Source organism: Leguminivora glycinivorella, chromosome 1 (assembly GCF_023078275.1).
Source record: "Leguminivora glycinivorella isolate SPB_JAAS2020 chromosome 1, LegGlyc_1.1, whole genome shotgun sequence".
Lineage (NCBI taxonomy): Eukaryota > Metazoa > Arthropoda > Insecta > Lepidoptera > Tortricidae > Leguminivora > Leguminivora glycinivorella.
The window spans coordinates 1,098,656-1,125,858 of NC_062971.1; the positions used below are offsets into that span (position 1 = coordinate 1,098,656).

Below are 27,203 nucleotides of genomic sequence, written 5' to 3' on the forward strand. Positions count from 1 at the left end.
AATTCTGAGGAGCAGATTCTCTAGAACCGAACCAAAGGAATTTAAAGCACTGCTTAACTCCATAGCCAACACACGAAGGTGATCGATAAACCGCCTAGTCGATAGATAAATTAGAAGTTATGAGGGAACAGATGAACATACATACATACATATATACATACCCACATACATACCGGTCAAAATCATAACCCTCCTTTTGCGTTGCCGTAGTCGGGTAAAAATTGAGCGGTCACCTCAAAATATTCTGATGGATCGAAGTTTCTCCACATACCCGCGAGGTAATATGCATAAGATAAACGTCATTGTACGTTTTTTGGTATGTTCATCAGTCCGCTCCTCTCTCTCCTAACGCAAACGGTGCCTTCGACGCTGTTCGCAGGTAAAAGTTACCGGTTAAGCTGAAATAAAATAAAAAAGGATTTGTTAAAGCCATGCACATTGAAATTGAAAATTTCATGTAAAATTTAAAAAGAAAACGGCACAGAAGATTAAGGAAAAGGATCCTAATTGCACTGTCCTCGATGTATCGGAGTCTCCGTATTTTCGGGTCATGAAGTGCGTCATTTACCAACAGCCTAGTTAAGAGAGAGAGAGACTCAGGGATGGCCTTAAGTTCCATGGAGACTAGTGGTCCTTGCACTGTCCCCGGAGGAATGTATCGTAATCTTCGCATTACCGGGCCATGAAGGGCGTCCTGTATCAACAGCCTAGTTAAGAGAGAGAGAGAGAGAGTCTTACTCAGGGCTGGCCTTAAGTTCCATGGAGACTAGTGGTTCTTGCACTGTCCTCGGAGGAATGTATCGTAATCTTCGCATTTCCGGGCCATGAAGTGCGTCCTTTACCAACAGCCTAGTTAAGAGAGAGAGAGACTTACTCAGGGCTGGCCTTAACTTCCATGGAGACATAGCTGCTCCTCGCACTATCCTCGTGAGAGAAAAGGATAGGTACCTAATCTTGTAATTTTCAAGGCATTACCAACAGCAACTTCAAGAGCAGCAAGAGCAGTTACTCTAACTTTAACTCTGACTTACTTAGAGCTGGCCTTAAGTCCCATGGAGACTAGTGGTTCTTGCACTGTCCCGGAGGAATGTATCGTAATCTTCGCATTTCCGGGCCATGAAGTGCGTCCTTTACCAACAGCCTAGTTAAGAGAGTGAGAAACTTACTCGGGGATAGCCTTAAGTTCCATGGACACATGGCTGCTCCTCGCACTGTCCTCGTAAGAGAGAAGGATACCTAATCTTGTAATTTTCAAGGCATTACCAACAGCAAGAACTTTAACGGAGCCAGACAAGACAGCAGTTAGCGGCGGCCATACGTGCGAATGAAAAGTCCCTTCGCTGTGTCTCGCTCCAATGTATGAACGCCGCTCACCGCTGTCGCGCTTATCCCAATGTCGTGGATGAGCCGTAACTCTGGCTTACTCAGGGCTAGCCTTAAGTCCCATGGAGACAATGGCTCTTCCTTGCACTGTCCTCGTAGGAATGTATCGTAATCTTCGCATTTCCGGGCCTTGAAGTCGCCTCCTTCTACTGACTCGGCCCAGTACTCCCATGACCGCCAGTGACTACAGAAATCTAGAAAAGAAGATATCATTTTTAATCACTAGGTACCAAAGACATATGTAACTCAAAGCCCTAGAGAAAAAGGTACGGTGGCCTAGATGCCGTTACACCTTTGGGGAACGCTCGGCTAGATGGCGCTAATATTAATATTTGAATTTTAATACATATCAAGCTAAGAATATGGGTCAAATTGTCGAAACTGAGGTTCAAAAGTTTCAAGCCTGTGTCGAGAGATGAAGTCTATGCACTGTGATTACACATTTTACTTTGACAGTAACACTCTATAATACTCGATCCTCTTTGCTAGTACATAGTTAACACAAAGTCGCTCCTCGCTGTCTGTGTCTGTCTTTCCCTGTGTACTTATGCGATCTTTAAAACTACGCAATGGCCCTACTTAGATTCGTTTTCAAACAGATAGGGTGATTCAAGAGGAAGGTTCAAATATGTATAACTAGCTTTTGCCCGCGGCCTCGCTCGCGTTAGACAGAGACAAGAAGCAGCCTTTATCACTTACTATCACTTCAACTATCTCCACTTAAAAAATCACGACAATTCGTCGCTCCGTTTTGTCGTAAAAGACGGACAAACAAACAGACACACACACTTTCCCATTTATAATATTAGTATGGATACCTAACCGTGCGAAGGCGGGACGGGTCGTATAGTAAGTAATTATATAACCACGGCCAGAACCAGGATGAATAAAGTTTTCTTTGCTATGTCCATTGACCATCATAAGCCAACCCAAATTGCATTTTTGTGGCTCCCTCGCAGCAAAGTTCTGCGTGATTGTGCTCACCACAGATTATGCCATTTTTTTGTACCTACCTTCAAAAGTTAGCGGTACAGTGGCCGATAAACAGCCAGGTTGTTTAGCCTTGCCCTCATTAGGCCAGAAGTCCGCCGTGCCCGTGGCCGATGGCGTGCCGTACCCGCCGCCGTCCGTGTGGACCACGTCCACGAATGTAGCGTCGGAGGGCAGTAAGGGCGGGCCGAGGAGTGGGGGGTAGAAGCCGGGGTACGCTGGGTCCAGTCCGGTCAATCTGGAACATTTGTGTGTAAGGTGCATAAGGTATTTCCGAATGACAGAAATGCTCGGATAATTCCAAAACGGGAATCTTGGTATGATGGAAATAATGGTGATTTTATGCGACTTTCGAAATTAGACGACTTTCGGAATGACCCTAATACACCTTATTTATTTATATTTCTATAACTTTTTCCCGCAGCTTGGCCCGCCACGTTAAATTAGAAAATTGCGGAATGTAAGTAAAAACTCCATACAAACTTCCACTCCTCGATTTTAGGGAAGTGGGGGTTAGAAAGAGACAGAAACTTGCCTATGTCACTCTCCGTCCCTCCAACTATCTATACTTAAAATATCACGTCAATTTGTCGCTCCGTTTTGCCGTGAACGATGGACAAACAAACAGACTCACACACTTTCCAATTTATAATATTAGTATGGATTTATTTGGAGATCCGACAGCTATCATATAAATAAGTATAAAGACGCGGTAGAAGTTTTAGAAGTAGATCGAGCTCGGTCAAGTCAGAATCAGAATCAAAACCAGTCAAAAGTCTAACTAAGCAGGTACTATACTCGTATTGCCGTGAAATATCCTATTTATTTGTGATTAACACTAAACTGAAATAATTTGTTTTAGTAGGTGGTACTAGTTTAAATTTTTGTGAAATGGTGTCCCTCAGTCTGCTCTGACGATAGTTTTGCAACCCCCAGTGAGTCTCGACCCAGATGTTGAAACCGTTGAAAGAAAGGTAGAAATACCTGGGCACTTTCGTTTTATTTTCGGCCAGAAACCGAGCTGCTATTCCCATCAGCTCTGCGCCCATGGAGTGTCCAACGAAATGAAGCCCTTCTAGCGATAATCCGCCTTTTATGAGTCTCGCTATTGCCTTCCCTGCCTCTTCACCTACCTGGAAATAAAAAAAAGGTGTAAGTAGTATAACTTATTGCTAGGTTTAAATGACAGCGCAGCGACCTCAGCAAATTGTTAATTATTTTGCCTGTTATGGGCTCTTTATGTCACTAGCCGGCCGAACTTGGTTTTAAAGACTTGCAGGCGTTACAATACTTAACAATATTGTAAATACCTATAAATGTAAAAGGGCTTTGGTCTCTATGTGTTGTTGACGTTTGGTATCCAACGTTATGAAGAGATATCGTATTACCTACTATATAAACTGTAACACCTGATTCTGGATGAAAATTAAATGCCTATTTTCTTCTGGTAAGAATCAAGCCTATTTGCACTCATTAGGTATTCGGTATTTTATTCATGAGGTACCTATTCCATTGCGTTGACAATTGTATCTGTAACAGCTGTACAAAACTATAATACCTACTTATTTACCACTGTTTTGTGTAAGGCCTGAGCGCACGCATATTAAGCGTGCAGCGGGGCGGGGCGTGTAGCGTACATGTCAAACAATTGAAGCTCATACTAAGTGTCCTGGCCCCACGCTGCATAAAATGTATCCTACACGCTCGACCGCCACGCTGAACGCTCCGCTCCGGGCCTCCACTCAGGCCTTACATTTAGATTATGAATTGACGACCGGTCTGGCCTAGCGCGTAGTGACCCTGCCTGCGAAGCCGCGGTCCCGGGTTCGAATCCAGGTAAGGGCATTTATTTGTCATGAGAACAAATATTTGTTCCTGAGTCATGGATATTTTCTATGTAAGTATATAAGTATGTATTTATCTATCATAAGTAAGTATATCGTCGCCTAGCACCCGTAGTACAAGCTTTGCTTAGTTTGGGGCTAGATTGATCTGTGTAAGGTGTCCCCAATATTGATTTACTTATGTCTATTTTATGAAATATACTAACCGCTCTCAAGCCGATAGCAGAGACGATGTAGTTTCCGAACGCCAGATTCGACCAGTCGAGAAGGAGCGCGTTGTACTCCCTATTTTGCATATACGCTTCCATTATACGCTTCACGCTTGCGTCCGTGAACAGCTCTACGAAACTGTAAATTTAAATAAAGATAACATAAAAACACAAATCACTTCCTAGGAAGCCTATAATACCTATAAAGTAATAGATGATTATTACTGTCATATTATTCCTGTCCAACGAAAAATATATAGGTAAAAGGAAAGGAATGTCAGATATATTTGTCAATCGAGTAGGTAAATATGTTGTCTCATGTCAACTCTGGGGATTTTCACAGGAGAGTGAACTATGAACCATAAGCGATCGGCAACCTTTCAAAGGTTTTTAGAGCCTGATCGATCGAGTGTAAGGTTGACCTGATTCTATTTGTTTATTTTAGATTTGGCTTAAAGCTAAAGTCGGGCAAAGGACTTCGCTAATGGCCCATTTACACGATACGACAACTCGCGTGCGATTTTAATTACATTATGTACTGGCTTCTGAGATGACATACAATAGGCTACTTGGCCTCCTAGTCAAATCAGCTTGCTTTTAAGAACTGTCAAAGCGAACGACTTGCTTTTATGGAATTTATACCAAAATCGAATTGAGTGACGTCACGGTCAACTGAGTTACTTTCTTACTTTATATATTTCTACCTGACTTATCACATAGAAATTGGATTCAAAAATAACTTCTGTCCGTGTTTTTCGTATAATTATCTGATGCCTTATTTCGTGCATGGTAAAAAACATTTTATTTTAACTACAGTCAAGTTCCCTATTCAGCGCACCAATCAAATAAATACCTACCTCAATGTGATAACTCTCACATGCGAGTTCTGTTCTCGCACCGTGTAAATAGATACCTTATATCAAGTAATATGTATAAAAGCTCATTGATGTGTATAACTGCGAAGTAAAGAATAGAATAGAATAGAATAAAACTTTATTTTGTATAATTTATGTTACAGAATTATCGTTACCCATGAGCGTAGACAACTGTGGGCCGCTGCAGGTCGAAGTTAGGGTCGGCTAGCAGCCGCTTGGTCTCTCTAATTCGGTACCCAGTTGGCTTCGTTGCGTTTGGGCTGAAAAATATGTGACAGACAACAAAGTTAATATTGGATACTTTAAATTTAGGTACTTGTATTATTAGTTTCTTTTTTAGTCTCTATGGTCTCCCAAAATGTAGATAAAACATAAAACTCATTTTATTGATTTATTCGTAATAATTTTCTACTTTTTAGGTTCTGCTACCTAAAAAAAATATGCAGGTACAGTTGAGTTCATAAATATGTGTAGGCACATTTCTTCACCTTAAATCGTTGCAATAAGTTCAAAAAATGTATACATATTTATGAACTCGACTGTACGGTTTCAAAACCTTTGTTTTTACGGAAAATAATCGGAAATAATATTTATAAAACAATTATTTTACCTGTACAATCGTATGATGACATCATTGACGCTGAGTTTACGGCCTTCTGGTACTGTAAAATAAAGGAGCTTAAATAACTCAAGAGAGTAGCGAAAAAAAAATATAATGAAATAATTATAATAGTCAATATAAGTACCTAATGATTACAGTTATTTAGTCAAAATAGTTCTTACACCTTGGCGGGTGTTGCCTCTTCGTGTGTCCCATTACGGGCAAGGGCAACATCCGCTCGGTGTACCCCTTACATTTCATTAAAGTGTCAAAATGGCCTCTACGCGCTGGCTTCGGCCCCGCGCACGCATCCCAAAGGTCCGGAACACCATTGTTCCGTGATGGGAAAGACAGTTATTTAATAGACATTTCTACCTAGTAACAAGGAAATTAGTAGTAGTAGTAGTAGTAATACACTTTATTGTACAAAAATAAGAACACACACCGGAAAGAAAAAAGAGCACACACATCATTTGCACAAAGGCGAACTTATCCCATTAAGGGATTTCTTCCAGTTAACCTTAGAGCAGTTAAAGGAGAATTGGAGACGATAGACGTTCCTAAGCTAAACCTTTACCTAACCTATATTGGTCTTTGCAATAGTCTCCGTTGAGGGGTTTTTAAACCAAGCTGCGCAGCAATTGCCTTGCGCGGCGGCTTTATGATACTTACCTGAGACTTTAGAACGAAGTATCTGCCGGAAACTGTCGTAAGACAGAGGAAGACTGGCATCTCTCTGCCCCTGGCATGACAATGACACTAGAACATGATCAAAATAGTCAATTAACGAAAGTATATGTAATATAAATTGTAACTAGGTATTACAGTGTGCGTAGCCGTATGCAAAAACGCTCACGATAACATCTCTTTCGTAGCTATCTATCTCTATCGCTCTTGCGGCATAACCTTTGGCCAGACTTCATTCACATTCTGTGGCGTTTCGATGGCGTTTCGCGTCGCAAATATGCCATTCGGCTACGGCACCAGATATAAACAAAAGTGATTATTTATTAATTATTCACATCAACTCATAGTAATTTTACAATCTAGGAATAGAACAACCTCCGGAATAAGTTAAATAGGTACGCAAATTACGCTTAACATTGGAACTAAAGTCACGGCCGACGGCTTTTGTAAGGAGAATCAGCATAAATATTACAAATAACCGTCTGTTCAACACATTATAAACGTATTAGTTTACATATCCTCGGTCACGAGACAACGTTTTTAAACCCTGAACTTTTATTTAAACTGTAAGTAATTAATAATCACGGCCAGAACCGATGAATAAAGTTTCCTTTGATATGTCCATTGACCATCATAAGCCAACCCGAATTGCATTTTTGTGGCTCCCTCGGAGCAAAGTTCTGCGTGATTGTGCTCACCACAGATTATGCCATTTTTTTGTACCTACCTTCAAAAGTTAGCGGTACAGTGGCCGATAAACAGCCAGGCTGTTTAGCCTTGCCCTCATTAGGCCAGAAGTCCGCCGTGCCCGTGGCCGATGGCGTGCCGTACCCGCCGCCGTCCGTGTGGATCACATCCACGAATGTAGCGTCGGAGGGCAGTAAGGGCGGGCCGAGGAGTGGGGGGTAGAAGCCGGGGTACGCTGGGTCCAGTCCTGTCAATCTGGAACATTTGTGTGTAAGGTGCATAAGGTATTTCCGAATGACAGAAATGCTCGGATAATTCCAAAACGGGAATCTTGGTATGATGGAAATAATGGTGATTTTATGCGACTTTCGAAATTAGACGACTTTCGGAATGACCCTAATACACCTTATTTATTTATATTTCTATAACTTTTTCCCGCAGCTTGGCCCGCCACGTTAAATTAGAAAATTGCGGAATGTAAGTACAAACTCCATACAAACTTTCACCCCTCGATTTTAGAGAAGTGGGGGTTAGAAAGAGAAAGAAACTTTCCTATGTCACTCTCCGTCCCTCCAACTATCTATACTTAAAATATCACGTCAATTTGTCGCTCCGTTTTGCCGTGAACGATGGACAAACAAACAGACTCACACACTTTCCAATTTATAATATTAGTATGGATTTATTTGGAGATCCGACAGCTATCATATAAATAAGTATAGAGACGCGGTAGAAGTTTTAGAAGTAGATCGAGCTCGGTCAAGTCAGAATCAGAATCAAAACCAGTCAAAAGTCTAACTAAGCAGGCTCGTATTGCCGTGAAATATCCTATTTATTTGTGATTAACACTAAACTGAAATAATTTGTTTTAGTAGGTGGTACTAGTTTAAATTTTTGTGAAATGGTGTCCCTCAGTCTGCTCTGACGATAGTTTTGCAACCCCCAGTGAGTCTCGACCCAGATGTTGAAACCGTTGAAAGAAAGGTAGAAATACCTGGGCACTTTCGTTTTATTTTCGGCCAGAAACCGAGCTGCTATTCCCATCAGCTCTGCGCCCATGGAGTGTCCAACGAAATGAAGCCCTTCTAGCGATAATCCGCCTTTTATGAGTCTCGCTATTGCCTTCCCTGCCTCTTCACCTACCTGGAAATAAAAAAAAGGTGTAAGTAGTATAACTTATTGCTAGGTTTAAATGACAGCGCAGCGACCTCAGCAAATTGTTAATTATTTTGCCTGTTATGGGCTCTTTATGTCACTAGCCGGCCGAACTTGGTTTTAAAGACTTGCAGGCGTTACAATACTTAACAATATTGTAAATACCTATAAATGATTTCGCAGAAAAGGGCTTTGGTCTCTATGTGTTGTTGACGTTTGGTATCCAACGTTATGAAGAGATATCGTATTACCTACTATATAAACTGTAACACCTGATTCTGGATGAAAATTAAATGCCTATTTTCTTCTGGTAAGAATCAAGCCTATTTGCACTCATTAGGTATTCGGTATTTTATTCATGAGGTACCTATTCCATTGCGTTGACAATTGTATCTGTAACAGCTGTACAAAACTATAATACCTACTTATTTACCACTGTTTTGTGTAAGGCCTGAGCGCACGCATATTAAGCGTGCAGCGGGTACATGTCAAACAATTGAAGCTCATACTAAGTGTCCTGGGCGCATAAAATGTATACCAACAAAGCGTACATGTCAAACAATTGAAGCTCATATCTAAACTCTTTTAAGTGTCCTAGGACTATTATTGTTAGCAACACATAAGAAAACGCTGCAGCAAAAATGTATCCTACACGCTCGACCGCCACGCCGAACGCTCCGCTCCGGGCGTCCACTCAGGCCTTACATTTAGACCTACAGATTATGAATTGACGACCGGTCTGGCCTAGCGCGTAGTGACCCTGCCTGCGAAGCCGCCGTCCCGGGTTCGAATCCAGGTAAGGGCATTTATTTGTCATGAGAACAAATATTTGTTCTTGAGTCATGGATATTTTCTATGTAAGTATATAAGTATGTATTTATCTATCATAAGTAAGTATATCGTCACCTAGCACCCGTAGTACAAGCTTTGCTTAGTTTGGGGCTAGGTTGATCTGTGTAAGGTGTCCCACAATGTTTATTTATTTATATTTATTTTATGAAACATACTAACCGCTCTCAGCCCGATAGCAGAGACGATGTAGTTTCCGAACGCCAGATTCGACCAGTCGAGAAGGAGCGCATTGTACTCCCCATTTTGCATATACGCTTCCATTATACGCTTCACGCTTGCGTCCGTGAACAGCTCTACGAAACTGTAAATTTAAATAAAGATAACATAAAAACACAAATCACTTCCTAGGAAGCCTATAATACCTATAAAGTAATAGATGATTATTACTGTCATATTATTCCAGTCCAACGAAAAATATATAGGTAAAAGGAAAGGAATGTCAGATATATTTGTCAATCGAGTAGGTAAATATGTTGTCTCATGTCAACTCTGGGGATTTTCACAGGAGAGTGAACTATGAACCATAAGCGATCGGCAACCTTTCAAAGGTTTTTAGAGCCTGATCGATCGAGTGTAAGGCTGACCTGCCGGCGTATCATGCTTCTAATTTTATCACTTATCCACGTGGAAGTCACGCTTTGGCAAGTATTTGAGAGCAGATGTCTGATCGATCGATAAGTGATAAAATTAGGTTGACCTGATTCTATTTGTTTATTTTAGATTTGGCTTAAAGCTAAAGTCGGGCAAAGGACTTCGCTAATGGCCCATTTACACGATACGACAACTCGCGTGCGATTTTAATTACATTATGTACTGACTTCTGAGATGACATACAATAGGCTACTTGGCCTTTTAGTCAAATCAGCTTGCTTTTAAGATCTGTCAAAACGAACGACTTGCTAATATGGAATTTATACCAAAATCGAATTGAGTGACGTCACGGTCAACTGAGTTACTTTATATATTTCTACCTGACTTATTAAATAGAAATTGGATTCAAAAATAACTTCTGTCCGTGTTTTTCGTATAATTATCTGATGCCTTATTTCGTGCATGGTCAAAGTTCCCTATTCAGCGCACAAATCAAATACCTACCTCAATGTGATAACTCTCACATGCGAGGACTGTTCTCGCACCGTGTAAATAGATACCTTGTATCAACTAATATGTATAAAAGCTCATTGATGTGTATAACTGCGAAGTAAAGTAGAATAGAATCTTTATTTTGTTATTTATGTTACAGAATTATCGAGCGTAGACAACTGTGGGCCGCTGCAGGTCGAAGTTAGGGTCGGCTAGCAGCCGCTTGGTCTTCTAATTCGGTACCCAGTTGGCTTCGTTGCGTTTGGGCTGAAAAATATGTGACAGACAACAAAGTTAAATATTGGATACTTTAAATTTAGGTACTTGTATTATTAGTTTTTTTTTAGTCTCTATGGTCTCCCAAAATGTAGATAAAACATAAAACTCATTTTATTGATTTATTCGTAATAATTTTCTACTTTTTAGGTTCTGCTACCTAAAAAAAATATGCAGGTACAGTTGAGTTCATAAATATGTGTAGGCACATTTCTTCACCTTAAATCGTTGCAATAAGTTCAAAAAATGTATACATCTTTATGAACTCGACTGTATGGTTTCAAAACCTTTGTTTTTACGGAAAATAATCGGAAATAATATTTATAAAACAATTATTTTACCTGTACAATCGTATGATGACATCATTGACGCTGAGTTTACGGCCTTCTGGTACTGTAAAATAAAGGAGCTTAAATAACTCAAGAGAGTAGCGAAAAAAAAATATAATGAAATAATTATAATAGTCAATATAAGTACCTAATGATTACAGTTATTTAGTCAAAATAGTTCTTACACCTTGGCGGGTGTTGCCTCTTCGTGTGTCCCATTACGGGCAAGGGCAACATCCGCTCGGTGTACCCCTTACATTTCATTAAAGTGTCAAAATGGCCTCTACGCGCTGGCTTCGGCCCCGCGCACGCATTCCAAAGGTCCGGAACACCATTGTTCCGTGACGGGAAAGACAGTTATTTAATAGACATTTCTACCTAGTAACAAGGAAATTAGTAGTAGTAGTAATACACTTTATTGTACAAAAATAAAACACACACAGGAAAGAAAAAAGAGCACACACATCATTTGCACAAAGGCGAACTTATCCCATTAAGGGATTTCTTCCAGTTAACCTTATAGCAGTTAAAGGAGAATTGGAGACGATAGACGTTCCTAAGCTAAACCTATACCTAACCTATATTAGCTCAGTGGTCTTTGCAATAGTCTCCGTTGAGGGGTTTTTAAACCAAGCTGCGCAGCAATTGCCTTGCGCGGCGGCTTTTATGATACTTACCGGAGACTTTAGAACGAAGTATCTGCCGGAAACTGTCGTAAGACAGAGGAAGACTGGCATCTCTCTGCCCCTGGCATGACAATGACACTAGAACATGATCAAAATAGTCAATTAACGAAAGTATATACAGGGTGTAACAAAAATGGTGGTGATCCGTTTAAGGGCGTATTCAGTATCGTATTCTCATCAGGAAAAAGTAGGATAAAAAGTATAATATAAGGATATACAGGAAAAAGTAGGATATAAGTATTTGTATGGAGATTCGACCGATTCGCGCGGCCTGGCTCATACAAAAGTGAAAATTTTTTTAGCGCAAAAAAATTTTTCTTCTACTTTTTCCTGATAAGAATACGATACTGAGTACGCCCTTAAACGGATCACCACCATTTTTGTTACACTCTGTATAATATAAATTGTAACTAGGATAGTGTGCGTAGCCGTATGCAAAAACGTTCACGATAACATCTCTTTCGTAGCTATCTATCTCTATCGCTCTTGCGGCATAACCTTTGGCCAGACTTCATTCGTATTCTGTGGCGTTTCGGTGGCGTTTCGCGTCGCAAAAATGTCATTCGGCTACGGGGCCAGATGTAAACAAAAGTGATTATTTATTCATTATTCACATCAACTCATAGTAATTTTACAATCTAGGAATAGAACAACCTCCGGAATAAGTTAAATACGTACGCAAATTACGTTTAACATTGGAACTAAAGTCACGGCCGACGGCTTTTGTAAGGAGAATCAGCATAAATATTACAAATAACCGTCTGTTCAACACATTATAAACGTATTAGTTTACATATCTTCGGTCACGAGACAACGTTTTTAAACCCTGAACTTTTATTTAAACCAGTAGTGGGCAGAGTACGACCCGCGAAAGGATTGTAACCGGCCCGCCACCGGTCTTTCAAAATATGGCCAGGGGGCCGATTTTTGAATCTCACTTTCACTAAAATACCGGTTGAAAACGGTGAATTGGCTATTATTTTCAGTGACAATTTTCTGAATTCGAACGCCGTGAGACTCAAAAATCGGCCCCCAGCCCCAGCGAAACCTCACGAAACGAAACGGTACGTATCGCTCTTGCGTAATGGCACAAACGCGTATTCACAGAAATGCCAAACGGCACCTGGGTGCGTACGAACGCTCACGAAACGCTCGTTTATATCTATTTCTATCGCTCTTGCGTACTAGCGCGCGACAGAGCCAGACTACCTTTTGCGGCGTTTCGTTTTCGTTTCGTGTCGCAGAAATGCCATTCAGCTACGGCACCTGGGTGCGTAGCCGAATCGATACGCCGCTGGCTCTGTCGCGCCAATACGCAAGCGCGAATACGATAATTTCTGCAGCCGAATACGATAATTTCTGCAGCGTTTCGCATCGCAGAAATGCAATCTATGTCTATCGATCTTGCGTATTGGCGCGACAGACGGACAGAGCCAGACTACATTTCTGCGGCGTTTCGCGTCGTGTTTTGTTCTACCTATTACACACCACTTTTATTATGTTATAATTATATTAAATCTTTATGTTTTTGTTATAGCAACTTACTAGCGCGGCACGAAATGATCATTTCGCTCACGAAACTATTTTTGTACTTAAATATTTGTTATTTTTTCTCAAATAAGCGAATGATTGTTATTCTTTTGAGAAATAATAGTTAATATCTGGGCGATGGCGGGCCGATATTCGAAACCCTGACACCTACGATCTATCTGCGTACATTAGACAGACCTCGTACGACTGAGCTAAGCGGAATCGATGCGCGCGCGGCGAAATTAACGACCATATTTTACGTTTATTAACGCGAAAGAAAAACTCATGAAAACTCGAAAATTCGCGTTTTCCGGGATCTAAGGCTACTCTAGATCGATTTTTCACCCCCGAAAACCCCCACATAACAAATTTCAGCGAAATCGTTAGAGCGGTTTCCGAGATCGTCGGTATATATAAATAAATAAATAAATATACAAGAATTGCTCGTTTAAAAGTATAAGATTTGTTATACAAGGGAGTAAAGTTGTATTTTAACCTAGTGTGGAATTGCAACACGAACTAGCGAATGGATTCTAGGGTTGAACTACGAGCGAGCGAATGGATTCTATGGTTCGAAAATAGAATCATGAGCGAAGCGAGTAGTTCAAAAATAGAAGCCTGAGCGTAGAGAAATAACTTTGCATCCCGCGTGTAACACATAACTTTTCACCTCACTAAAGCGAGGAAACAAGCAATAAAAGATCTTTAAACCGAATAGAAATGCCATTCGGCTACGGGGTCTGTAGTAAAAATGCATTTATTATTGGTGTAAATCTGGCCCGCCTCTAAAATTCCTTCATATTTTAGCCCCCAATGAAAAAGTCTGGCCACCACTTATTTAAACCATTAAACCTAGTCTATAAAGTCACCGTAGCATTTCTCCGATAAAGAAAGCGATACGCCGCTGGCTCTGTCGCGCCAATACGCAAGCGCGATAGAGATAGATATCTACTAGCGCTTCGTTTCATGAGCGTTTCGTGAGCGATTGTGCCATTCGGCTAGCCACCCAGGTCAGGTCTCCACAGAAAACCAGCACTCGGCGTTAATCCTGAGTGAGGTCCTATTTTAGCGTCTAAGGTTTTTGTTTGATTGTCATATGTTTTACATGTACTTTGATGTGGCGTTTAAATAAATGTTTTCTATTCTACTCTTCTATTAGGATTAGGAATTATCCCAAGTTAACGAATACTTAGGTAACTTTAAGCTTATTTACCACACAATGTAATTCAGTCATTTCAGAAATAATCGGTCGGAGAGTCAACAAATTTGTAACCCCTAAGCCCTAGCTTTCTCCTCACATTTAAATCAAAAACTACGAGAAAAATACATTTTGAAATATACTTTTCATGAAAATTGTTTGAGCTTAGTAGTTTGATTCAATTTTTGAATATTCTATGGAACTCTAGTACATTATAATATCCCTGTGTTAATTTTAAAATAGAAATTAACTTTTATCACGTGTGAAGTGTTCAAAAATCGTGGGTTAAAATCTGATATATTAATTATTTATTTATGCAGCATAAAACAAATCACTCACTATAATAAATAGGTATCTATTATAATTCTACCATCCTTATCATACATATACAACAGCTTACTTACCAGTCACCAAAATAAACAGTATCATAAAATCCATAGCAGATGAGCACTGATCGGCGCGCAGTCTTAGACTGGACGAGTCGCAGGTTCGATCTTGATCTTGTTAGCGGTCGACCTCGACCGTCACACGGGTATTCTTTGTGCCATCAATACATGGACGATTATGATAATACATAGCGTGGATCTTGTAGAAGATAAATTAAAAAAAAAACTGTTTTAAGACGCAACAGGAAGAGTCAATTCTCCATACAAGCGCCTTCGACTGTTTCCTCCCTGGCTCTTTTAAAGCTAGAGCAACGATTTTTTCAACACTGACTTATTATTTTTATGTGTCGGACCGTTTTGATTTTATTGATATTTTTATTTTTAAAGAATAGAATAGAATAATTTATTTACCAAGAAAAGGAATAGCTACAATTTTATCATTTACTGTGACTTCCACACTAGGCAAAGCCTGTATCGCGGAAGTCCGGTTACTTAAGACAGTTTAACAAAAATGATTCGGCTATTAACATACATTAAAAAGGAAAATCAAAAATGAAATGCTAAATGTAACAAAAAACTAACAATTTAAAGACGCTAGAGCCCATCAAAATTTTTCTCGTAGCCTTTGCTTGCGATGTGACAGGCGCGTTGTCGATCCTCATTGAGCTCTGCCAACCGTCCTCACCGGCAGGAACACAATACCTTTATTATCTTTTCACGTCATGAATAGTATTTGGGGGGTAGGTACTCGTAAACTTTGCTCAGATGCCGGAGAACCCCTGGGCGGAGAAATTCGAATGGTGCCATAAATCGTCTGCGATCGAACAAAACACCAATGATGATGCTGATACGTGATTAATGAACAGCCCCAACCTTAGAAAAAGTCTGTAGCAATGTTGCTCAATGTGGTAATTGTTAATAAGTCGATAATTGAAGAAGTTTAGCCATGTTTACCTGCATCATCAAACAATGAACATGAATCATGGTCATTAGTTCATTGGATAGTGTCACGCGACGATGTAAAGGTTGTAATACTTATAATGAAGCTATTGATCAATATTCAATACTAATGATTGCCATCCGAGAAAAAGTCACACGAACCTTCAAGGAAAGAGTGTACTGACATACAGTCAACCAATTTGAATCCTAGGCCACTGTAGAACCTTTACACTAGAGATGGGCCGAATATGGACTTTGCCGAATACGAATATTCGGCCGAACATTCGGTTCAGCTCTTACCGAACCGAACATTCGGCCGAATATTCGGTTACGCCATATTTAGAAAGCGGATGTTAAGAAAAAACTATTAAATGATTGATAATGGTTACATATGTTACTAGAACTAAGGTCAGTGTGGTGAAGACCGTCTACCCGGAAAGACCGTCTATTGACTATAACTTTTGTGTTTATATATCTACGCCTCTCACACCTCCGGAGGTATACCAGTTTTTCATCCTCCAGCCATTGGTCTTCAATACATATCCCTAGGACGAACACTAGTTAACAATTATCTTGATTCGTGTTTCGAACTCGAACATCGAGTTCAACATGGTTCCGCAAAAAATTAAAATAAAATAGAAGCAGTCGGAATATTTGTATATCATGTATGTAACGGAGTCATTTAATAACCGTTTTTTCTGACTAGTACTATTAATCTACTGAAAACGCGCTCAATTTCTAGTTTTATGTTCTGAAATATGTAACTTAGAAATTGTGCCTACTCAGAAAGTCCGGCATAAAAGAGAAAGGCAAGACCGGCATATGATAAACAAGGAGTTGCCAACCTTTTTTAGGCTTTATTGGAAATAAGTCGAACGTAAACAATATCAATATATAGGTAAGGTACGTTTATGGCTTATGATAGTTGTACCGTTTTTGATTTTAACTTCCAAATACAGTTTTGATACTGATTCGTATGGTGTTACTAAAATCATTCGAAAGTATTAAATAAAAATAAAATATATGTGACATGGTTGTGAAGAATGATAAGAGGTGAACAGAAGTAATCCTAAACTGCATTATTCATCATCATATTGAAGTTGGTAGAATTATCGTAAGTTCTACCCGTTTTTTATTATTTTTGTTTAAGTATGTGTAGATTGTGCAACATGCGGCGACACATATTTCAAAAGAAAGTAGGGTTTCAAGTTGGTCATTATTTTTATGATCAGCATTACCCCACAGGGATCGTATGGGTTGGGTACCCTTTAAAACGGTTGTGACCGACTAAGTATTTTACGGCTACCTGACCATTGCTGACATTGCTGACTGTCACTTTGACACAAAAGTGGTCATGGGTGTGGTCAAATAGGTTCTCGGGGGTGCTGATTTCAAAATTAATAACCAGTCTGGAATCTGACATTGCTGACTGTCACTTGACTAGGGTTTCTGCTCGAGAGTCTCGAACTCGAGACTTCTCGAGACTTTCGGCTTCATTCGAGACGAGAAAAAAATGACAGGTACTCGAGACGTCTCGAGGCCCGAATGTAAAGTACGACCTGAAGTGAAATGCAACTTTTTACCTTCTGCCCGGTCTCATCGCGAGGCGGTGGGGACGGTGTCGAACGGCGGTCATAAATTATAACGAGATAAAGCGATCTAACCTCTCATTCCAACGTAAGCTGGCAGCGACTTTGGCTAGTTTTGACAGCCTCATGTTATTTAAAAGCAATTCGTCATTACAAAAAAGTCAGCGCGTTTATGTATCTTGGGTCATTGATAACCTGCGAAGAGTGCTATGGCTAACTTCGACAAGATTTGGAAGAACAGAGGAATTCGACGTCAAAATAAAGTGCGATTATTTCAATAATCTCGATATTTATGTACTTATGGACTTGGACCCCGAAAAGTTTTGATGTGGCTAAGGTTGACGCTATTGAGATGTGGTGCTGGCGAAGACTGCTACGAGTATAACTTGAAAAGCTAGAAGAACTAACAAACATCTCTATTTTGCAAGAACTGAATATCACCACACGGCTCTCTAAAATATGCCAAGAGCGACCCTCAGATTTTTCGGACACATTATGAGAGCACCAATGCATAATATGGCGAATTAATGGTAAACATTCTTGGGGTGGGGCTCGTAAGAGATGGTCTGACTGTGTGAAGAAATCGTGTGGCGACAGCGTATACTGTGCAGTCCACATGGCTTATGACCGCGTTCAATGGAGACACGCTACTTGTGGTCGCGAACCTCGGCAATGAGGAAACGAGGAAGAAGAAGAAGTTATTTTAAACGTTTAATTTCAATGACATTATGATTTAATACATGACATTTTAATTTACTTAACCCGTGCACAGGCGGGGAAGTTAAAGGATTAGGTATTATTTTCAAGACTATAATTGTAGTTTTCTTGTAAAAATTTGATTTATGTTTATTTCAAATAAGATTTTTATTGCTCTTACGCATTTTTTATAATAGTGTGGTGCAATAAAAACTACTAATCATATTGTTGTTTATTGTTTTATCAAAATTTTACCATTTATAAAAAAAGACTCGAGACGACTCGAGACTTTGGGCTCGAGATTTCTCGAAACTCGAGACTTCTAATAGGACGAGAAATCAGAAACCCTACACTTGACACAAAAGTCGACATGGGTGCCGTCAAATAGGTTTTTGGGGGTGCTGATTTCAAATTTAATGTCCAATTGGAAATCTGACATTGTTGACTGTCACTTTGACATAAAAGTTGTCATGGGTGTCATCAATAGATTTTCGGGGGTGCTGATTTCAAAATTAAACACCACTTTGGAATCTGACATTGCTGACTGTCACTTCGACACAAAAGTGGTCATGGGTGTGGTCAAACAGGTTCTCAGGGGTGCTGATTCCAATAACCAATACAGACAAAAAATTGTTTGATGACACCCATGACCACTTGTAAGTCAAAGTGACATTCAGCAATGTCAGATTTCCATTTTATCATTAATTTTGAAATCAACACCCCCGAGAACCTACTTAACCACACCCATGACCACTTTTGTGTCAAAGTGACAGTCAGCAATGTCATGATTTCAAATTAGTCATTAACTTTGGAATCAGCACCCCCGAAAACCTATCTGACGACACCTATTACGATAAGAGTTCAATCGCCCGTTTTAGATTCACGACCCGTATATGTAATATTAATTATATTAGTTAATCGTTAGTCGATTACTTTTTACATATGTTATTACGATTTGGTGAATTTAACTAAAACTTAGTTAAAACAACTCTAAACTCTTCTCAACTCTTAAACTACGGTTTTTCCAACTTTGTATTTGTATTTTGACGCATCTTAGGCAATTATCTCTTTCTAGTAGTTCCTTAGAAAGCTACTAAAATAGGAGCTTATTATCCAAAGGAATACGTAAGATCTTCATTATTTTTTTACTTTGTTTATTCGGTAAATATTCGGCAAAGCAACCGAATTATTCGGCCGAATACGAACATTGAAAAACTTGCCGAATACCGAATATTTACCGAATATTCGGCCCATCTCTACTTTACACAGTAAAAATCAATGTGATGTTTATAGCAAATACAACACGGTGCCAATACGACAGGGTTCTCAGTGGCCTAGGATTCAAACTGATTGACCGTACAGTGAGCTGCAAAAATTCATAGCCAATTTATCAATGAATTCATTCATAACTTCTCCATGGAATTTCGCAGCTCACTGCACCTATTTATTTTATACTACGTCGGTGGCAAACAAGCATACGGCCTGCCTGATGTAAAGCGGTCACCGTAACCTATGGACGCCTGCAACTCAAACAGTGTCACAAGCGCGTTGCCACCCTATTAGAAACTTGTACACTCCCTTTTGCTGTGTTAAGTACACAGCAAAAAGGAATGTACAAGTTCTAAGGAGGGTTCGGGTTGCCGACGACTCAAAGGACAATAGACGGAACAAGTTAGTTCCGTAAGTCCTCCCGTCATCAGCACACCGCACCCTCGTTGAGCTCTGGCAGCCTTACTCACCGGCAGGAACACAACACTATGAGTAGGGTTTAGTGCTATTTGGCTGCGGTCTTCTGTAAGGCGGAGGTACTACCCCAGTTGGGCTCTGCTCTAGATTACCTACTCTTAAATAAGTACTGGCAGCCAACCTACAAAACAATCCTTTAGTGGACTATTTGACAACACTTCGGCGTTCATTGCCTGTTCAACAAGGGAATATTGACGCTGACTAACAATGTTACTTATTAACCCAGAAATAGAGAGAATTCTGTGGCAATGTCATTGAGGGGAAATAGCGTAGGCGAAATACTTGTACAAAAAGCAACACAGCTTGTACACAGCAAAAGGGAGTGTACAAGTTTCTAATAGGGTGGCAACGCGCTTGTGACACTGTTTGAGTTGCAGGCGTCCATAGGTTACGGTGACCGCTTTACATCAGGTGGGCCGTATGCTTGTTTGCCACCGACGTAGTATATATAAAAAAAAAAGATACTTGTGTTGTCCATGGGTACCGGCACACCTCGGACACTGGCGATCAAATATATTGAAAGAGGCGCATTCCTAGCACACAGTCTTAGCTCGTGTAGGTGAACGCGTACTATGCTTGTATGAGTGAAATATGACAGGTCGACTGTTCGTGTTTTTGACAGACGGTAACTGTGAGGTAACCGAAAGGGGGTGGGCGGTACTTTCAGCGGGGAGCGGGAGTGGCCATACTGTACGATAGTACTCTTTATTATACTGTATCTACTCTTTATTATACTGTGGTACCGGTGACCGTTCAGGCGATCTGTTTTGGCGGCAGGTTATTAGTAAATTACTATAGAAGTACGAAACAACTTTTCACACGTGTATATGACGTTTTTCGGTATATATTATGGCCCTTTGAAGTTAAATGGTACGTGGAATGGAAAATAAAAAAATAGTAGGTGTTTTTGAGAAATTTTATTGAATCACATAGGAATGTTTATTACATTGAAAAGAGAATAAATCTATTTTATCTTAGCAACAGCCTAATCATAATTATATTTGCTTATTTTTAGCAAAGTAAATAATATATTTAAACGCACACACTACTTATTTTAAAATAGACTTTGAAAATAAAATCACAAATTCATTAGAACAAACAAACAGTCACGCATACAAAATAAAAAGGCTCCTTACATTTATATGGATAAATAATAATTCTATTTAATAAAAATGAACGTTATCTTTGTATAAACATATTTACAATAAAGTCTATAATTGGGTAGGTATATGTAACCACTTTATTAGTTATTTGACCCACTCAGTAGGTTAAAATGTATTAAAACCTAAATATAAACGTTAAACAAATATATGCAAAAGGTATATAAAGCTAATATTGAAGGGTATATCGTCACTAGTTTTAAAAAATCTCGTATCTCACGCTGTTCCTCAAAGTTAAAACGCAGTAAGTGTATATGCATTTCATGCATACTTGCTACAATTTTCTTTTCATTGACAGACGAAGATACAAGTTTTTTTAGAAGTAGTGACGATATTGCAAATGCTTTACTTATTGATAATTAACCAACGTATTAATTGAAACAAATTGAAAAGATGTCACGGCAGTATTAGGCACTGGTCCCACCAGAATCGAGTAAGCTATGAACTATCCACACTAATATTATAAATGGGAAAGTGTGTGTGTCTGTTTGTTTGTCCGTCCTTCACGGCAAAACGGAGCGACGAATTGTCGTGATTTTTAAGTGGAGATAGTTGTGGAGAGTGACATAGGCTACTTTTTGTCTCTTTCTAACGCGAGCGAAGCCGCGGGCAAAAGCTATAAAAACGAACAAAAGATAGTGGAGCCCGTGTAAATAAAAAAGAGAGCGCGCGATTTGTAGTTCATAGCTCGGCGACGAACTGTGCAATTCCCGAAAAGTTTGTACATTTGGATCACGTCTCCGATTTGGATAAAAATTTTCCCAAAATGTCCTATGTAGTTTGTATAAATGGACGGGGGGGACCAATGCCTAAATATAAGAGTCGAAATTAACCCGGCAACCTTCAAATCAAGAGTGAACAGGCATCTTCTGGGCGAGCTCACTCCATCGTAGGCCGTCTTTGGCTGGTAAGCCGATTTATAGTAATAAAAAAAATTGTATTGGTTTAAAAAAAATGTTGATTGACATATTATCTCAAAACAGTCAGACAAATTGGCATTTTTATTTATTTTTGGAACTAAATCGTGAAAATTAACGTATAATATAATTGCATTTGGCATCTAAATGGCGTAATATAATATGATATTAAAGAACACACAGATTTAGGCCTTATGAAAGCTTGGTATTCATATAATATTAATAATCTTTAATCGTCATCAACGCCTAGTAGTTAAATGCACCAACACTTTCGAAACCGGGCTCTACGCGGCGCTACGACATTTTCGCTACATACGGGGAAACCCATGTAATCGGCTACGCTTTTGAAATCCTTCCGACATCTGATATCGGATCGGATAATGTGAAAACGGCCTTACATGTAACTCTCATCATAAGAACAAAATTGAGCTCATCTGAAGCTTGTATTATTTTATTTTACATATCTTATATGATTTTCATATTAACAGTCCGCATTTTGATATTATCGAGATCCAGAAAACCTAAATACTGTTACAATGAAGTTTTCTGGCAGTTAGAAATAAGTTAATGTATTCACTGTTAATACAAAAATCCCAATTTTCAAATACTTGATTAAGGGACTCCCCAGACTTATCGATACGGAATCAGCTTTCGCTGACCAAAAATCGCTCGTTAGTATGACCAGGCGGATACGAAGCGGAAGCGTTTTCATACTGACCAGCGATTCTAGGCTAGAGCCGATGCCGCGATAGGTTTGGGGAAACCGTAAGTGTGTTTAACTAGTTTTATTAATCAATGGATTCTACCCAATTTAAAGACCGATCACAACACACACGACTAAATTGGTGTTTTTGATCACAACACACACGACGAAATTGTATTACGCTTTAATTTTAAAATTTAACTGTTCAATTCCCAGTATTAAGGAAGACACAAACCCGACAGAGCCAATATTCTTTTTTATGTCATAAACCGTTGAAAATATTCACTAGGAATTCAGGAATCCGTAGCAAAGGCCAACCGTTCAAGCTTCGTGGCATATGATACTGTCTATGTCGCACCAACATAGAAGAGGGATAGAGAGATAAATAGTACGAAGAGTGAATGATTGCACTCTTGGCTACGGGATCAGTTACGGCATAACAGTATATATCTTAATTCCATTCTTTCCGAACAAACAGAAAACCTAGATGAAATGTAAAAACTGATTTTTATATGTTTTGGTAGTCGATGCGAAGGGCCCAATGGCATTAGTAGTATTGGTTCGTTCCTGAAGTTTTTCGCCCTCTCACCTCTTGATTGTTCATAATTTTTGTGTTGTTGCAATTGAATATCACGTAACGAGGCATTTTTTATGTTTTGAGACTTCAACTACAAAAATTGACACCCAGCTGCAAGCTGCGATTAAAGACGGACAACTCAGTGGATTTCACTGAGTTCATTTGACACGCTAAGTAGATACGTTTGGATCACATTCTGTGATTGGTTGGTCCCCGCGAGCTAGTAAGCTATGAGCGATTTTGATAGCTCATCGGGACTATAAACAGTACACGGGAGGGCTTCTTTTTTGTTCGTTTTTACAGCCGATAGCTCATATAATCAGTGCCATAATCGCCTCAATTATTACATCTCACAGACTCTTGTAGAGACCTGAATACCCCTCTAATAGTTGAGTACCTCAGTGAAGTTATTTGAGGTCCTCGGCGTCTCCTAGCAAGTCTTCGCACTCCTTGTCGTCCCAGTGCTTGTCGTCGAGCTTGCCCGCCCCGGCCACCACCTCGTACTCGTTCAACTCGGCTTCCAACTCCTTCTCCCATTGCTCTGTAATCAAACCGGGGAAGAATTGTATTTTATAAACTTTGGTCAGAAGCGCGTGGAATGCTATTTGTATATAAACGTGTTTCTATTGTAGGGGAGACCAGGTATGGAAGTGACACGGATTGGTTGTCACAGCGGCCATAACTAACATTAGTTGTCGAGTGACTTTATAGACCGGTGTCAAAAGATCGTGAGTCATAGCCTACATCTTTTGACAGCGGTTGATGAACTTACTCGTGCGGTTATAGTTGTCAGCAAAGAGGATCGAGTATTATAGAGAGTTACTGTCAAAGTAAAATGTATAATCACAGTGCATAGACTGCCATCTCTCGACACAAGCTTAAAACTTTTGAACCTCAGTTTTGACAATTTGGCCCATATTCTTAGTTTAATATGTGTTAAAATGTAAAATATTAATAATAGCGCCATCTAGCTGAGCGTTCCCCAAAGTTGTAATTCGCCATCTAGGCCACCGTACCTTTTTCTCTATGGCTTTGAGGTACGTTTTTTTCTTAGACCTTATCCGTCTATACGAAGTTATGGTTGTCAGTTATGGCCGCTGTGACAACCAACCCGTGTTACTTCCATACCCAGTCACCCTATCCATCCCGTTAGTATTATTTTTATTAGGCTCTGTGAAAAGAAAAACAATGCAGTCGTTGAATACACTATTTGACGCGAGATTTATCGAAACAAAAAAATAACTTTAGGTTATTTAAAGATCTCTCATATATCGACGCGATAGCGTCATGTAGTGAATCCTGGGTGATTCTGATTATAGATATAAATAAAATAGCATCCCACTTTATTATTATTGTAAGTTTCAGGCAAAATATTTTACGCGAATATTTTACCAATGGTGACTTGGTGAGGCATCATTCCACTATGGCTTTCTATTTTTTTAATGATCGTCTGAAACTTACATGTTTTGATGTAAAGATCGTAAAACAAGGAAGTATTCTAAACTAGTGAACATAAACATTTAAACATTTGTTTTATTCAAGAACGCATCGTTACAACTTACAAGTATAAAATGCCAATTGATGAACTTCCTTAGGAATAAGTTTGAATTAAGGTGTTCTTGAACTGGCTGCTAAAGCCTCCGCCACACATAAAGCGTCTTGATAGCGTAGCGTTAGCGGAGCGCATTCCGCTCGCAATTCGCGATCGTTAGTTCCCGCCGGCGTCCCCTATCAGTGCGCTCCGCTAACGCTACGCTCTCAAAACGCGCATGTGTGGCCGAGCTTTAAAGGTTTAGAATACTTGCTAGCTTATGAACGATCTTTACAATAATCTCAAAAGTGATATTACCTGCAGAAAAACTTCTCAAAACCGGCACTAAAATAACAAGACCGATGTATTTTAGAATAATATAATTATTTCAATTCATAATAACTAACTATAATGCCAATTTCATAACGTTTACGTTGTTCTAAACATTGTTCATGTACTGATAGTAAATTACTCTAACGGTCTAAATACACTTCCAAGTCGTTTAGAAACTAAATAACGTACTACTGTAGGGTAGGGTTGAAATTGCTGTACTTACTAGTACTTATTTAGTACTTTTACTCACAGGTACTGTACCATCAAGATCATGATGTCAAATAGCACAAGTGCGACCAAAATTAAAAAATCCATATTACGCAAGGAACTTGCATTTAAAACAATATACATATATTCAAAGATATAGTAGTATACCATCTGAATACAGTTTTCCTTAATATCAAGACTGCTAACGTTACTTTTTGATTCTAACAAGCTGCTTCCTAGCAAGCTCAAAAGATGTCAAGTTTTATTTTTATTTTATAGTCTGCTTGTTTCTGATCTTCGAATGTATTGAAATGTGCAAAACATTTTCATATGTTTTGCACATTTCAATTCGCTTTACAGTACTAATTTAATAAGCTGATACCAAACCAAACTTTCGTGCCAAATCCTTTGGGAAATTAAGGCAAGCCACATTTCTGTAGTTCATTTCATTTGGTTCCCCACACTCCATCAATCTTCATCTGACATTGACGTAGTGTAGACGAAAACCATTTAGCTTTTTTACTGGTAACCACAAATATTTGCGAGTGGGTGAAGTCACATCTATCACCATCGAGCCGCACTTTATGTATGAGAAATCGCTAGTTAGTATGAAGACGCTCACGCAACGGCATGCTGAAAGCATACGTACGCATTTTCATACTAATGAGCGATTCTCATACACAAAATGCGGCTCGATACTAATGTGACTTCTCCCGAACCTTACCAAGCGGTGGAAGAGAAAAGTTGAATTTTTTGCTTGGACTTTATAATGTATTAAGCTGAGTTTAGATCAGCAAGTTATTGCTGCAAGTTTTGAGACGCAACTATAAGTAAGAGTGGCAAATATCTGCATCTCTTTCTTGCATATACTTCTGTCTCAAAACTTGCAGCAATAACTTGCACGTTTAAACTCGGCTTTATACCTTAACATTATTTAATAGCTCCGTTTAGTCCAGCTTCTTGAAGCCAATGCTGTGAGCGTCCTTCCTGAAGCATTATCTGCAGATGTTCAAGCCGTATTTACGGATAAGTCCATGACGGTAGGAGCAGGCTCGGCATGAGCGGGATCCCTGTCCGTATTTGCGGAGGTTTTTGGCTCAAAAGCGCCGAGAAACGTCAGATTTTGAATTGAGCGAAAACTAATTGACTCGACAAAGTTGATGAGATATTTTCTTTCTTAGTAAATACAGCAATTTCCTCCCCACGCGGATGTCATGGAAGAACAGGTAACCGAACGCTATAAAATCATTATTTTAATTATAATGACAACGGCGAAGATCCAAAACACACAACAGCCAGATTATTTAGTTACATTTAAAGACACTTGATAATTTTCGACGAGTTTGACGTGTGGAAAGACGAGCGAGTGGCAAAGTCTCAATTCCTAGGGTTGTCACTTGGTAAAAAGATCACTGGATTTAATTTCATTGCGAAACCATCAAATCTAGGTAAAATGGATTTCGACTCGTATCAAGTAAGCTAATGTTCAAAGGACATTTTCTTTCGAAATACTCATGATAAGAAACAATGCTTTTATTCTGTTAACCCGCTGAATACGTTCGTATGTCTTAATGAGCAAACATGACATTAGCTTTTTTATAATCACTCCTTTTAAAACACATCAATATGTTTCAATTTCACAATTTTCACAACTGTTTGTTTTTTTGTTAGAATTTTCGTTTTCTTTCAACCCTTTTATTGCCAAGAGTGGCACTGACACTTTTAATAGTTTCATGTGCTCTGCCTACCCCGTTATGGGATACAGGCGTGAATGTATGTATGTATGTATGTTAAAAGTGCTTTTATTACATTCTGATTTCGAAGTGTCAATCTCTCAATGGTATTGACACACAGATGTATTACTTAAATGTCCAGTTGAACCGCTATTAAAAACCACGCCTCGCTCGTATTCCACGTGTCAGCTCGCTGTAATCGCGTTAGGCTCGGGTAACTGCTGCGAGGGAACGTAGGCCAGTGCTCGTAACTTCTCATTGCGGACGCCAGGGGGTGCTGGGGGCCGCACTATTCATTATA

At 39.4% G+C, this 27,203-nt stretch overlaps 2 protein-coding genes across 7 annotated transcripts in view; both read right to left on the reverse strand.

Annotated features, from left to right (window-relative positions):
- Positions 1–222: 222 nt before the first annotated feature.
- LOC125233058 (lipoprotein lipase-like) lies at positions 223–11,190 on the reverse strand. The gene is made up of 13 exons (XM_048138907.1): positions 11,157–11,190; positions 10,984–11,035; positions 9,443–9,584; positions 8,271–8,419; positions 7,336–7,531; positions 6,575–6,716; positions 5,912–5,963; positions 5,457–5,561; positions 4,424–4,565; positions 3,358–3,506; positions 2,397–2,611; positions 1,425–1,577; positions 223–398 (listed from the first exon to the last, which is right to left on the reverse strand). The coding sequence occupies exons 1-13, from the start codon at positions 11,188–11,190 to the stop codon at positions 394–396; spliced, it is 1,536 nt and encodes a 511-aa protein (XP_047994864.1). The 3' UTR covers positions 223–393.
- Positions 11,191–23,430: 12,240 nt separating this feature from the next.
- The window catches only part of LOC125232359 (synapse-associated protein of 47 kDa), a 171,229-nt gene continuing 167,456 nt past the window's right edge, over positions 23,431–27,203 (reverse strand). For all 6 annotated transcript variants that reach the window (XM_048138021.1, XM_048138010.1, XM_048138015.1 and 3 more), the window contains one exon: positions 23,431–23,639. In XM_048138021.1, the coding sequence (XP_047993978.1) occupies positions 23,506–23,639 (134 nt within the window). In that variant the 3' untranslated portion in view covers positions 23,431–23,505. The remainder of the gene's footprint in view (positions 23,640–27,203) is intronic.

What these genes read in the sequence shown, in the direction of transcription:
- LOC125233058 (XM_048138907.1), bottom strand. Translation starts at nt 11,190, where the DNA reads ATGGGACACACGAAGAGGCAACACCCGCCAAGGT. An exon ending in CTGCTATCGGGCTGAGAGCG is followed by an intron (nt 8,420 to 9,442) that starts GTTAGTATGTTT and finishes TTTTATTTCCAG; the next exon opens with GTAGGTGAAGAGGCAGGGAA. An exon ending in AATAAAACGAAAGTGCCCAG is followed by an intron (nt 7,532 to 8,270) that starts GTATTTCTACCT and finishes CAAATGTTCCAG; the next exon opens with ATTGACAGGACTGGACCCAG.